The following is a 12740-nucleotide window of genomic DNA, read 5'->3' as shown; positions in this document are numbered from 1 at the left end:
CTGTGTGGGTCCGTCCGTTGTTACACTCGTGCGCCCCGTTAGCAGTTCGCCTTGTGTTGTTGTGTAAAGAAATCCTACAGAACCTTAATATTCCCTTTATCCTTAATATAAAGTGAATATGTGGAAATATTTTTCGTAATTACGATGCCTTTAGTAGTTTCGTAGCTTTAAAGCTCTGTTTCATTTTGATATTCCAAGGACATTTTATAATAATATTATTTGAAATGGCTGTTTATATATTAATTAAGCTATACTACATCTGTATATAGAGTAATCCTTTCTACAGTTATTAGGGACCGTCCATAAACTACGTCACGCGAAAAAAAGCATTTTCTGACCCCCCCGTCCCCCCAGATCACGCTTCGTCACGCTTTTCTCAGACCCCTCCCCTAAAAACCACGTCACATTTCTTTAACCCCCCTCCGCACTATGATTTGTCTTAATTTACAAATTTAATTTGATTAATTTCTTGAGTGATATGCCGCCCTCAGAAATATTTTGCTCGGCTGAAAGTTCAAGTTCTCTTCCGTTTTAAGGTTTTCCCTCTGATTGACCTTTAGAATTTTAATGTCTGGATGTGCTTTTTATAAGATTCAAAAAAGTTCCATAAAGTTTAGTTAAAGGGGCACTTTTTTTAGGTTTCGACACTGTCACCGAAAACAGACTAATCAAGCTTGAGATTTAGAAAATTTGCCAAAGAATCGAAACCATTTCAATCGGTAGGGGGATTTGATTCATCCTCACAAATAATAGGGGCGAATAAACAGAGACATAAGAGAGTTTACGCTGTTTATTTTAAATGCGCTATTTAAATTGGCTATATTAAGGTGTAAATAGTAGATAATTGCTTAAATTTTCTACTATTTATGTGATGATGGAATAACAATTTTGGTAAATTATTGTAACGGTGGACTATGGAATGTTGTCTTTCTTCTTGTATAACATAACGATTAAATTTTTTTGATTAAGTTGTCTTGCATTAGAGTAAGTAAGGGGTTAGTAATAAAATAAGAAAAATATAATACAGTAAGAACTTGTCCTATTAGTAGATATGGGTCTTCGACGGGGGAGGCTCCAATTCAAGTTAACAACAAAATCAATGCTAAATGTGACGTCACGCATCGAAGAACCCCTCCCTCCCCCTTGTCACGGACCGTCACAAATTTAGAAACCCCCTCCCCCACATAAGAGTGTGACGTAGTTTATGGACGGTCCCTAATACAAGCCTTGTAATACAAGGAGAAATCGAAGGCCTAGTCTCCGGCGGGTGAATCAAATATTATCCGTAATAGGCTTAGTGAACCAAAGAGGAAATAATTGAGACCCGAGATTTAATAAATTATGGGTATTGATTTTCTTGTCTGTAATGAAGAGACATTAACGGTTCAGAGTGAGCCGAAAGTTGAGTACACGTTTAAATAATAAGGTCTAGATTTTATAAAAGACTAGCCGTTACCCGCGGCGTCGCTCGCGTGTAATAAGAACTTCCATCAAAATGATGCAAAGAATGGGTAGATTTTACTGATGACTAATATTTTTGTAGCACCCTAGAAGCGAAGGCACTCGGCGTTGCCCGTCAGCCCGTCTGGACATTTTTTATTACTTTTCACGCGGGCATTATTCCATAAAGAAGGGATTTTAGTTTTTGGCCGCCATTTAAAAAGATGGCAGCAAATCGAACCCAAAAGACCATTCAGCCCGTCAATAGGTTAAAGGAAACCCGTGTACTAAATATCTGTGAAATCGGTTGAAACGCGCGAACTTAGTTGCATAGAGAAGAGTTTTTACATTTCTGGGCGCCATTTTTAAGATGGCCGCGTATTGGAAAAATCTTTCTTAGAACGCACCTACTACTTATGAGTAACGTTCCTGCAAATTTTCAGCCTTCTAGGGCAAGCGGTTTGGGCAGGGCGTTGATTATCAGTCAGTCTGTCAGTCAGTCAGTCAGTCAGGACTTTGATTTATATAGATGTAGATGTAAGCACCATAGTGGCAATTAGATCAGTGGAAATTAGATAATGGAAAACGGGTAGTAGCTACGGAGTTTTCATTCTTTTTATGATGCGCATTGACTATCAGTGCGTCTAGGCACAAGTCAGCTTTGGTGATATATAACGTTAACACTCATGTTGGCAAACTAAGAATATCGTTGAGGTGAAACGAGACAATAGTGTTTATACTGCAAACCAGTTGTGGATGTAGCTATGAGAATAGAGGGTTAACAGTTGAGGCGTAGACAATTGGGCCTTTTCAAACACATAAAGGTTATATCTCTCTCCTAAAGTTATACGCTTCATTTCCTGTTGTTTTTCCAATTGACTATTTTCCATGTGTCCAAGACATATCTTTATTGGGTGTAAAATGTGTTCTGCTCTACTGTATATTCGCTATACTTGGAATACTGCTTTAATAATTCGTCAATTTTACTTCATAAAAAGAGAAATAATTCTACATCAAGGTTAATAAGTTTGTGGTAGTAGTCCTCCTCTGGACTCGGAGAGGTAATATTTTGGTTTTCCAACTTGTGATTTTAGTAAAAGGATTAAGTGTTATCCTACTATTACACTAACCTACATACATTAACATTAATAAATTGACTTAACTCTTATCACTTATCCATGTGAAACCAAAAGAAATAATTAATAGATATTAAATTTTAGTTCAATATTGAAACCGTGCAATTTTCATAACCAAACAAATGATGATGGGGGAGGATGCGTAATCTGAGGGAAACTGTGGAACGACTCAGGTCCGATGGGACGCTAGAAATAGGTGAGGAATATTCGGAAAAATGGCCGCCGGTCTTCGTCAGACGAATCAGGAAGACTGCCCGCCAATTTGCCTTGTATTCGTCCCCCATTTTCTAGAGTCCCACCGGACCTGAGCTGTTCCACAGTTAGCAGGCCAATTTCTCTGATATTACGACTCATCCTAGCAGGGCCATCATCAACCTTGCTTATATGATTGCAATTTCCGTGATCTACTACTAGAGCAGTAGAAATCCCTTAATGACTTCATAGCTTAAAACTAACACCGCCGGAATAAGACTGACTGAAAATATGATTACTAAGAGACGCGTTTGGTCGTCACTGTCGTTGAATTCTTCATCTTCAAAGTTTGTTTCCGAAGTGACGCATCTAGAGTCCGCCCACCAATAATGTAGTTCTAAAGCTTTATCGCACAAGCAAGCTGACGCCGCAAATCGAATTCTGCAAAAGTTATTTAATTTTTCATCATTCTGAATTTGTTCTGCTTCAGGTTCAGCAGCATATTTGATTAATATTTGGGAAATCAAGAATTTCTTTTTTATAAGATAATTGAAACTTACACATAATTGTGCCACAATGAAGACTAATTTTCGAATTAATTTTTATATTCGAAACTATGCAAACAGCACCTTTTACTCTCAATCAAAGTAATTATTAGAGTGTTTTTATGACATTCACAAAAGTTTATAAAACATCATACTTTTATAAGATATGTTCCATAGTTATAACACTACCTAAACTTACTGAGAGCTAATTCGAGAACGATGAATGAATTGAGTACACTCGGCTTTGCAGTCCATCTTTCTATTTAGTCTGTATAAAGCCTTTGACAGCGCCTCACCAGACGTCGCTTTGCGAGAATGTATGACGTTTCACCTACGTCACTTCATGACAAGCTGTGAGTAACCAGTGACAAACTTGTGGATCATATCTTATGAACTTATGGACTTATGGTAAATGGTAATGCAAGGAAGATATGTTCCCTTAAAACTAGACTGTTCGCATAGCCTTTGATTTGTGTTAATTTAAATTTAGTTTGGGGACGAATTTTTAACACCATACGCCTCTTCCACCTACTACATCATCCTTTTCAGATATAATTAAAAGCAAATCTCTAATTACAGATCAAATATGGCTGAGAAATAAGGCAATGGCCTTGAACAAATGTCCACTTTAAAAATTAGTTGAGCCTGCTTAAAAATTAAATGTTTGGGGATCTACAGGCCTTCTGGCCAGGCTTGTGTTCAGTACATTTATTTAAAGTGTTTGGGCTCTACTGGTCACATGTCCAGTTTAGAACAAATCCTTATCTCTCAACCTGTTACTCAATATTTATGGCACCGACTAAAGGGCTGCATGTTAGGGAAAAGAAGAATACAATTTTGCGAGCTCTTACATTCTATTAATGTTCTCCAACATGTCCTTGTTGATGGAATTATTTCTCTTGATTTGAAACGCCGCAGAAACCGTTGTTAAGGGAAATGGCGACTTGTAAAACAATGGCCGGGCATCTTCTTTCGTGAGAGTTTCCTTGCAGTAGTCTTCCACATCATCGATTTCATCGTTCCAGACCACATAAACTCTCTTTCCTGTCGACACATTAGCCATAAAATCTCTCATATCGGGTTTTTCGTCTATACGTCTACTGTCAATTTCCTTGCCTTCAGTTCCAGGTATTGACTTTATTGAAAAAGATGTCAAAGATATATTTTTGACCATCCGCAGATTGCAAAATTTAAAAAAAGGGTAGAAAGTGAAGTAACTGATCACTGATCACTGAGAACTTGCCATGAAGTGACGTAGATGAAACGTCATAGATTTAATCCTCTAGAGGCTCACTGAGTGCAGGGATAGATTTAATTTTAGAAGTAGGAAAGGAGAACGGTTATACTTCAGTCCGACTCATAACCCAGTCGAGCCCCTCCTTCCAACACGCAACGAAAAGTTTAAATTATCTTACTGGCTCACTTAAACTACGTTTTGATGACGTTGCTGACGGGAACGGCGAAAAATACGTAATTCATTTTTACCTCTGTCGTTATGACCCGCCTCTTTTTTTTACCCCCCCCCTCCCGTGGAAGGGAGTCCGGGACTTTGACGCGCGACCAGATTACTCTGTTCTCAATTCCTACTTCAAAAATCAAAGCTATCCCTGCTGAAAACTTCTTCTACAACGACGCGAGGATTGACTACAATCGGTTTTTAGTCCATCTTGCTATTTAGATTGTACTAAGCCTTTGACAGCGCCTCATCAGGCGTCGCTTTACGAGAATCTATGACCTACGTCACTTCATGACAAGCTCTCAGTAACCAGTGACAAACTTATGGAACATATCTAATCAACTTATGATATACGGGATTTACGAGAGGTATTACTGTGGACGCTGCCCTTTACTGTAGTCCAACGCGCTCCCTAGCCTTGACAGTACCTCTCCGAAAAGGGGGCGGTAACCTCATAAGTTTCGTGTAGATGATGACACTGGCATTATTTCAAACTGACTCGATGTACAAAACATTGGCTCTGGGCACAATTGCTCAAAAACATTTCTTACTTTTAAGAAGTCAAGCATAGGATCGGAATAGACAGATGCGTAGAATTTAAGGTCTTTTACTCGCAATATGTCTTTCAAATTGTTAATGATAGTTTTCTGGCCGATTAAAACGTCAGCGGTGATGAATGACAACAGAGCACTGTTCGTCACGATTAAAGTAACAAACCAAACATTCAGTAAATGCTTGGATATTCCACGATTCAGTTTTACAACCCAACCTGCGGAAGTTAAGAAAACAGTTGGAAGAGGGAATTGAAGCGAATTCTTTGTTTAAAACTTGCTTGTTTGTAACAGAGGAGCGAAGTACATCCAAAGGAATGATCCAAATTGATTCGACTTTTCAAACCATTTCGTCAAAGCGGCGAGAATCAAAATCGTCATGAATAACAATCCAAGAAACTGAAAAACAATGTATGAAATTAGAGGTTTTTAGTCACCAATATTCGATCTTGAACAGCTTCACTAGACAATTTAACGAAAATATCATTTATCACCGCTAATCATTATAGTTAAGTAATGTAAAGAACACAGAGATGTGGAAAATTTAAGTTATTGCTGTATGGGAATTCGAGTTGAATTGTTATCTCTCAGAGTGACGATGACGTGATGGAGAGATATAGCACTGGACGTGTCTGTGTGTCTATCACCGCATTTGTCTGTGTGCATATCACCGCATTTGTCTGTGTGTCTATTACCGCATTCGCAGTTAGCAAATCGGAGCAAAGGTGTTCGCAGTTCAGAGAAAGCAATATTGACCTCTACTCCATTATCATCGTTAGGGTTAAGATGTACGCCGCGATCGGCTAGGGTTACGAGAAACGTTTAGTCCCCAAAGGCAGGGTTTACACCAAAGGTTCACGCAATTGCGGCTTTGTTATCATTGACTGTTAATCAATCGTCTTATGCATATATCGGAGCCTCCTAAATGAACTAGGCCCATGCATGTCAAATTTTATGTGGGGAAATATCCAGTTTGTTAAGGAAAATATTTTCACCATAGATGGCGCTAATTTTACCGTTGTGACAGGGGTCTTCCTTAAATTATCGTTGATATTTTAGGGGTCAGTCATAAAATTTTTATGATAGAGCAAAGTTTCATTCTAAAATTAACGTAATTGTTTTTGGAGCTATTCACTTTTTATTGAATCTTTCGGTTAGATTGTATTGATGACAACAAAATAAATTATTTCAATTAAAATAATTCAGTAAGAGTAATAAAAACGTATACTTACAATCCGCGACCTTGGCCCAAATACTTAAGCACTCGACAGGTTCACGGGTTGAACTTTGTTTATTTTACGGCCGTGTAAGCGCCCCCAAGCGGGAAAACACGGCGAACTAAATAAGTTAATAAAATATTCTCGCTTCGCCACACGCATGGGCCTAGTTCATTTCGGAGGCTCCGCATATATATACCCTAACTTTACAAAAATTGTGAAAAAGGTGTACGCTAGAAGTCAAACTTTAACAATAGCTATGTTTAAAATGATTTTAGGAATACCGTTTTTTAAAACTACTGACGATTACAAGTTGGGAAAACCAAAATATTACCTCTCCGAGTCAAGAGGTCTACTACTACAAACTTATTTACCCAGATATGGAGTTATTTCACTTTTTTGAAGTAAAAATTTACGAAATATTGAAGTAGTATTCCAAACATAGCAAACAGTAAAGTAGACGACATTTTACATCCAATAAGGATAAATCTTGGACACATGGAAATCAGTCAATGGGGAAAAGAACAGGAAATGAAGTCTACGCTTCAGCTGTTTACCCTATATTCTGGTAGCTACATTCACAACTGGTTTTCAGTGTAAACACAATCGTCTCGTCTCACCTCAACAATATTCTTAGTTTGCCAACACGAATGTTAACGTTAAATAACACCAAAGCTAAATTATACCCAGACGCACTAATAGTCATAGCGCACCGTAAAGAGAATAAAAAGTCTGTAGCTACTCGTTTACCACTAGCCCTTTTACTAATCTAATTGCCACCATGATCTTTTCTTCTATTATAAAATCTTTACCTGATTATTTAAGAGTGTATTTAACTTTCGGCTCACTCTGAACCGTTAATGTCTCTTCATTTCAGACACGAAAATCAAAGCCAAAAGTTTACTTCACTTCAGGCCTCAATAATTTACACTTTGTTTCACTAAGCCTATTGCGGATAATACTTGTTTTACCCGCCGGAGTCTAGGTCTTAGGTTTCTTCATGAAGTCACTAAACCAAGGATTATTCTATATACAGATGTCGTATAGCTTAAGTAATATATAAACAGCCATTTCAAATAACAATATTAAAAAAAATCTTTGGAATATCAAAATGAAACAGAGCTTTAAAGCTACAAAACTACTAAATGCATCATAATTACGAAAAATACTTCCACATATTCACTTTATATTATGTAAAAAGGGAATATTAAGGTTCTGTATGATTTCTTAACACATCAACACAAGGCTAACTGCTAACGCGACGCACTAGTGTAACAACGGACGGACACACACAGACAAAAAAATAAGCTGCTTTTTAACTCTTTCCGTATTAATTTTGAGATGAGAAACAAGATTATCTTAAATATTAAAATAAATATAATTAATATTAAATATTTTCTTCGTCAGTTGTTTGCCTTATTGAACGTTACATCGTTTTGATATAGAACAATTAAACATTCTAGAGAGACTTGACTAATATTGGCGTTTGAAATGAAGCATACGCCGGTTGCTTCGACTTACTCAAATAGGTAGTATATAAGGGATTCGAATCGCGGCTGTAGATAAGAACATCGCAATTGCGTGAACCTTGGAGGAAGACCCCTCCATTGGAAGGCTAGACGTTTCTCGTAACCCTAGCCGATCGCCGCGTATGTCTTAACCTTAAGGATGTTGGTGGTGTTAGAAGCCAGGTGTACAGACTGGTGTCCATGTGGGATGGACAAAAACAAAGACCAGAAGATGGTTGTGTTAGAAACCAGGTGTACAGACTGGTGTCCATGTGGGATGGACAAAAACAAAGACCAGAAGATAGTGGTGTTAGAAGCCAGGTGTACAGACTGGTGTCCATGTGGAATGGGCGAAAGACTAGAAGATGGTGGTGTTTAGAAGCTAGAAAGTTCAGACTGGTGTCCATGTGGGGTGGACAAATGAACAGTTGTTAGACAGACAATGGAGTTATAGCCTGTAAGTGGAATACAATTTCCGGGACTGTAAATGCGGTCTGGAAATTGAATACACGTTTGCTCCGATCTGCAAACTGCGAACGCGGTCACGTGGGTATAACAACGGACAGACAGACAGACAGACAGACAGACAGACAGACAGACAGACAGACAGACAGACAGACAGACAGACAGACAGACAGACAGACACGTCGAATTTAGAACCTCTCCGTGACATACGTCACTCGGAGAGGTAAAAATCATTAATATCAAGTACAAAAAACCTCTTAATTGGGTTGCTAGCCCTCGTCTCGACTCGGAGAGGTTTAGTTTGGTTTCCAAACTTGATGTCTTTAGTTTTGGAGTTTGGCCTAGTTTAAAAGAAGTAAATTGAATGTTTTCTCACCCATGAAGGTATGATGAAAATATTTGTGAGGAAACTTCCTCGCTTCGTGGGAGATAGTTGAGAATACATTATGGCTTTGGTGTAATACAGCTCTGCCGTAGATTCATATGTCTTTGACCGGTCGTACGATATAACGTTGGGGAATGCATTCAATTCCCACAACTTATGGGACTGTAATTTTTTACAACCACATAAAATTATTAATATGGAACAAATGAAACTAAAAATAGAAGAGCACTAATGCGCTATCAGTAAGTGAAAGGTTCATTTTAGCAACGACTGGCTTGGAAAGGTAACAAATTCATTCCGTTTAAGTATCTTTGTTGAATTCAGGTTGTTACACGAATAATATTTATCTGTGGCGGTTTTCTACTCGTTCTACAAGATGATATCGTTTAAAAAGATATGCTATCCAGAGCTGTGCTAATTAATTAGTTAGTTTAATTGTCATTCTAATCAATTGGCATCTTTTACTAATTGAAAATGGTAATTAAATTTTAAATACCTTACTGCTTATTGGAAAGTAATTCTAATTAATTTGTATGCATCGGAAAGGCACTTATCTAATTAAATTTATCAGCCACTCAAAACGAGAGATAATACTAGTACTCTCTCTTCAGAAATGAAATTCCCCATCAGTGAAATCAAAAGTCAAAGACTCTTTTCTCAATCGTAAATGCCCCATTTCGAAATTTCGACTATTTTTCCCTTCTCAAGTTAAAAGCAGTGCCCATGGATTTACTACTCAGGAGTCCATTATAGGAACAGTGGCAAGAAAATGAAGAAATAAGGCAAAACTAGTTTAACATGATGGAACTTAATTAGACAAGTAACTAGTTTCAAAAATAAATGTCTAATTTTTTATTGAATTTAATTAGTTTCTATGTTTAATTGCTAATTGGCTAATTAATTATTCATAAATATTTATCTAATTGGTTATTGGCTAATTAATTATTCATAAATATTTATCTAATTGGTAATTGGCTAATTAATTATTCATAAATATTTATCTTATTGCTAATTGGCTAATTAATTATTCATAAATATTTATCTAATTGCTAATTATAATTTAATTAGTTGCCACCTAATTAGAACAGCTCTGATTCTATCGCTCAAACGTTACGTTTTGCTTATATTGATTCTGTGAAATGGGTTAATTAAAGGGATAAATTACTTACATTTTCAAATGTAACACTGCAAAAATGTTTTCAAAGAGTACACAATTAGAAAACCCACTTTTGAAAACTACTTGGTTGGCTTATCAGCAAGTTTCTATAGAAGATAATTGAATTTCAAAGAAAATAGCCTCATCTTAAAACGTTACATCATAAGTTTTACCCACGAGGAAAAACCAAAACCTCTCTTGAATTTTTGGCACTAGATCTCTCGGAATGGTGCTGACGTAAATGAAAGGGGAAGAGACCTTTCACCAAATAGCCACAGATGGTATACTTAAAGAGAATGATTGGCTTATGGTACAACTCGCGAAAGTTTTAGTGGGAAACCAATATAATTCAAAAATAGTTTTCGAACCCAATTAGGATGAAAGATACGATTGTAACACGACATGTTTTTGAAAATCAGGCCTATTTAGTTTATTCAAGTTTGATGTAAGTGCAAATTGTTAATCGTAAATGTTAAAAATTTGATCTATGATAAAATATTTTATTGAAACCTTGTTTATAAAAAAGAACTGCTACTTCTAATTAGATACAGTAACGGCAGAGGAAGGACCACGGTCCAAAAGCTTCCGACATATTAAATTAACTTTAAAATATCTAGAGTAAAATATAAAATCCATGAAGTAGCGAATTTTTAATTTAAAGTTATCCTGACACAAAAATTAGAACATCTTTCAGGAATAGAGCAAGCTATTTCAAAAATATAGATTTTGCATGTGATTAATAAGTAGGAAAACTTATAACGCGAGTTTGGAAAACCTCTGCCAAAACTCTGCGGAAACTGTGTTTGTGCTTAATAGTGAAGTTATTAATATTAAGATTAAGATTCTTCAGCGTCATATTAACAGGAAAATATTTCTTCACAGAATGTTTAAGTAAGTCATACTTACTTTAAATGCTTTTCGATAGACTTAAGTATATCCGCGATAGAACCATCGAAGTCGCCAAGACGATCCCTATCTCCATTCGGTTTCAGGTAGAATAATGGAAAGAACTGAGAATTGATATCAAACAAATAGGTAGTTTATTTTTAGAGAACGTTTAACAACCTATATTTTTTATTAAAAAAAGACTCAAATAAATATGCCACCGTTAATGGAAACATCTGAAACATTTAAACTGATATTACGCCAATCTCCTCGTAAAACCAGAAGTTTATGACTTCTTATCCTGGGAAGTATTGGACTCTAACCATATCAGGAACCATCTTTGTTAGCCAACTTCTTATTTGGTCCGATCACCGCGCCACCAACGGCGCTTCACTCATTTTGAGCTGGCAGGCTGATTTGCGCGAAATTCCGGTCAAACTAGTGTGGGGTCCTAGGCCCACGGATTGTAATGGATTTTCATAGAGTTCTAGACAGACGGCTTTTCAACGATTGACGCTGAGGAAGCTTTGAACACGCCCCGCAGTTTGAGTGCCACAGCCTCTCGGCGTGGGATTTTTTTTCTGTAGATTATATCGTTTTCCTAGTGGGGAGGAAACTTTCGACCCTCTTTTACGATTGCCATAGGCAATTTTGACTAGCAGGGATGGATACTATATAAAGCCTTAGTGTCCAATACTTCCCAGGATAAGAAGTCATTAACTTCTGGTAAAACCAGGGGTGGAGGTGGGATTTTGTTAGAAATTGAAGATAACAACATGACCCAAGGGCTGGGCTATAATGTCACATCGTTATCTTCTTAATTTGCACATACATAAAAAGAAAATAAATTCTTAACAAAATGCGTTTCGTACTTTTTCATACTAACTTCCGACCCCGCAAATTAAAGGGGCTGTTCAAACCGTGGGACAAACGACGATCTTCCTAATAGAGCTTAGCATTGCGGGTGGGTAGAAAAGGAGTGGGGGTCGGTCAGCCCCTTTAAGGACTCGACCCCACAAAAACAGAAGTATCCGAACCCTTAGATATGTAGTACAAGATAAATAGTAGTTTCATCCCTTGTTAGCTTTTCATAAGCCCTAATACTGGCAGAGGCAGGCTATATTTGTATCTTAGGGGCCGGATTCTTCTGTATTTATATCTGTGGGGTAATAGTATACTTCTATATTTGTAACTGTGGGGTAATAGGATACTTCTATATTTGTAGCTGTGGGGTAATAGGATACTTCTGTATTTGTAACTGTGGGGTAATAGGATACTTCTGTATTTGTAACTCTGGGGTAATCGGATACTTCTGTATTTGTAACTGTGGGGTAATCGGATACTTCTGTATTTGTAACTGTGCGGTTATAGGATACTTCTGTATTTGTAACTGTGCGGTAATAGGATACTTCTGTATTTGTAACTGTGGGATCATGGGACACTTCTGTATTTGTAACTGTGGAGTAATCGGATACTTCTGTATTTGTAACTGTGGGGTAATAGAATACTTCTTTATTTGCGCGGCGGTGCATCTATCTTGGCAAGGAGGATGTGTAAGAGAGGAGACTCGATCTGGAAAGTTGGGGGGAGGTAAAAAAACCAGGCGCGCAACTTCAACGCGCAAGCCGTTGGTGAAGGCGCGCTTCACGTGATAGTTGTTGTAAACGAGGGATATTCAAAATTATAAACATGCTCATGAGACTAGAGCTGCAAGGAGACTTAAACGCATGCGCGAGAATGGAAGCTCTCACCGTGAGGGGGCACCGGTGACCATGATAACAGCATTTTGCCTGACTCCGAGTCT

At 37.4% G+C, this 12740-nt stretch overlaps 1 protein-coding gene across 1 annotated transcript; it reads right to left on the bottom strand.

Annotated features, from left to right (window-relative positions):
• Nucleotides 1-2399: 2399 nt before the first annotated feature.
• On the bottom strand, nucleotides 2400-11341 carry LOC149647114 (uncharacterized). Its single transcript, XM_089849974.1, has 6 exons — nucleotides 10958-11341; nucleotides 8887-9057; nucleotides 5602-5719; nucleotides 5321-5538; nucleotides 4165-4448; nucleotides 2400-3209 (listed from the first exon to the last, which is right to left on the bottom strand). Exons 2-6 carry the CDS (start codon nucleotides 8953-8955, stop codon nucleotides 2987-2989), a joined length of 912 nt encoding a protein of 303 aa, XP_089706100.1. The 5' UTR covers nucleotides 8956-9057; nucleotides 10958-11341; the 3' UTR covers nucleotides 2400-2986.
• Nucleotides 11342-12740: the final 1399 nt, after the last annotated feature.

The sequence above is a fragment of the Phalangium opilio genome, unplaced genomic scaffold, assembly GCF_054372755.1.
Source record: "Phalangium opilio isolate 3A_F unplaced genomic scaffold, DU_Popi_V2 ptg000089l_1, whole genome shotgun sequence".
Lineage (NCBI taxonomy): Eukaryota > Metazoa > Arthropoda > Arachnida > Opiliones > Phalangiidae > Phalangium > Phalangium opilio.
Note: the sequence above shows the minus strand (reverse complement) of the source record. Positions and strands in the feature narration are given on the sequence as shown.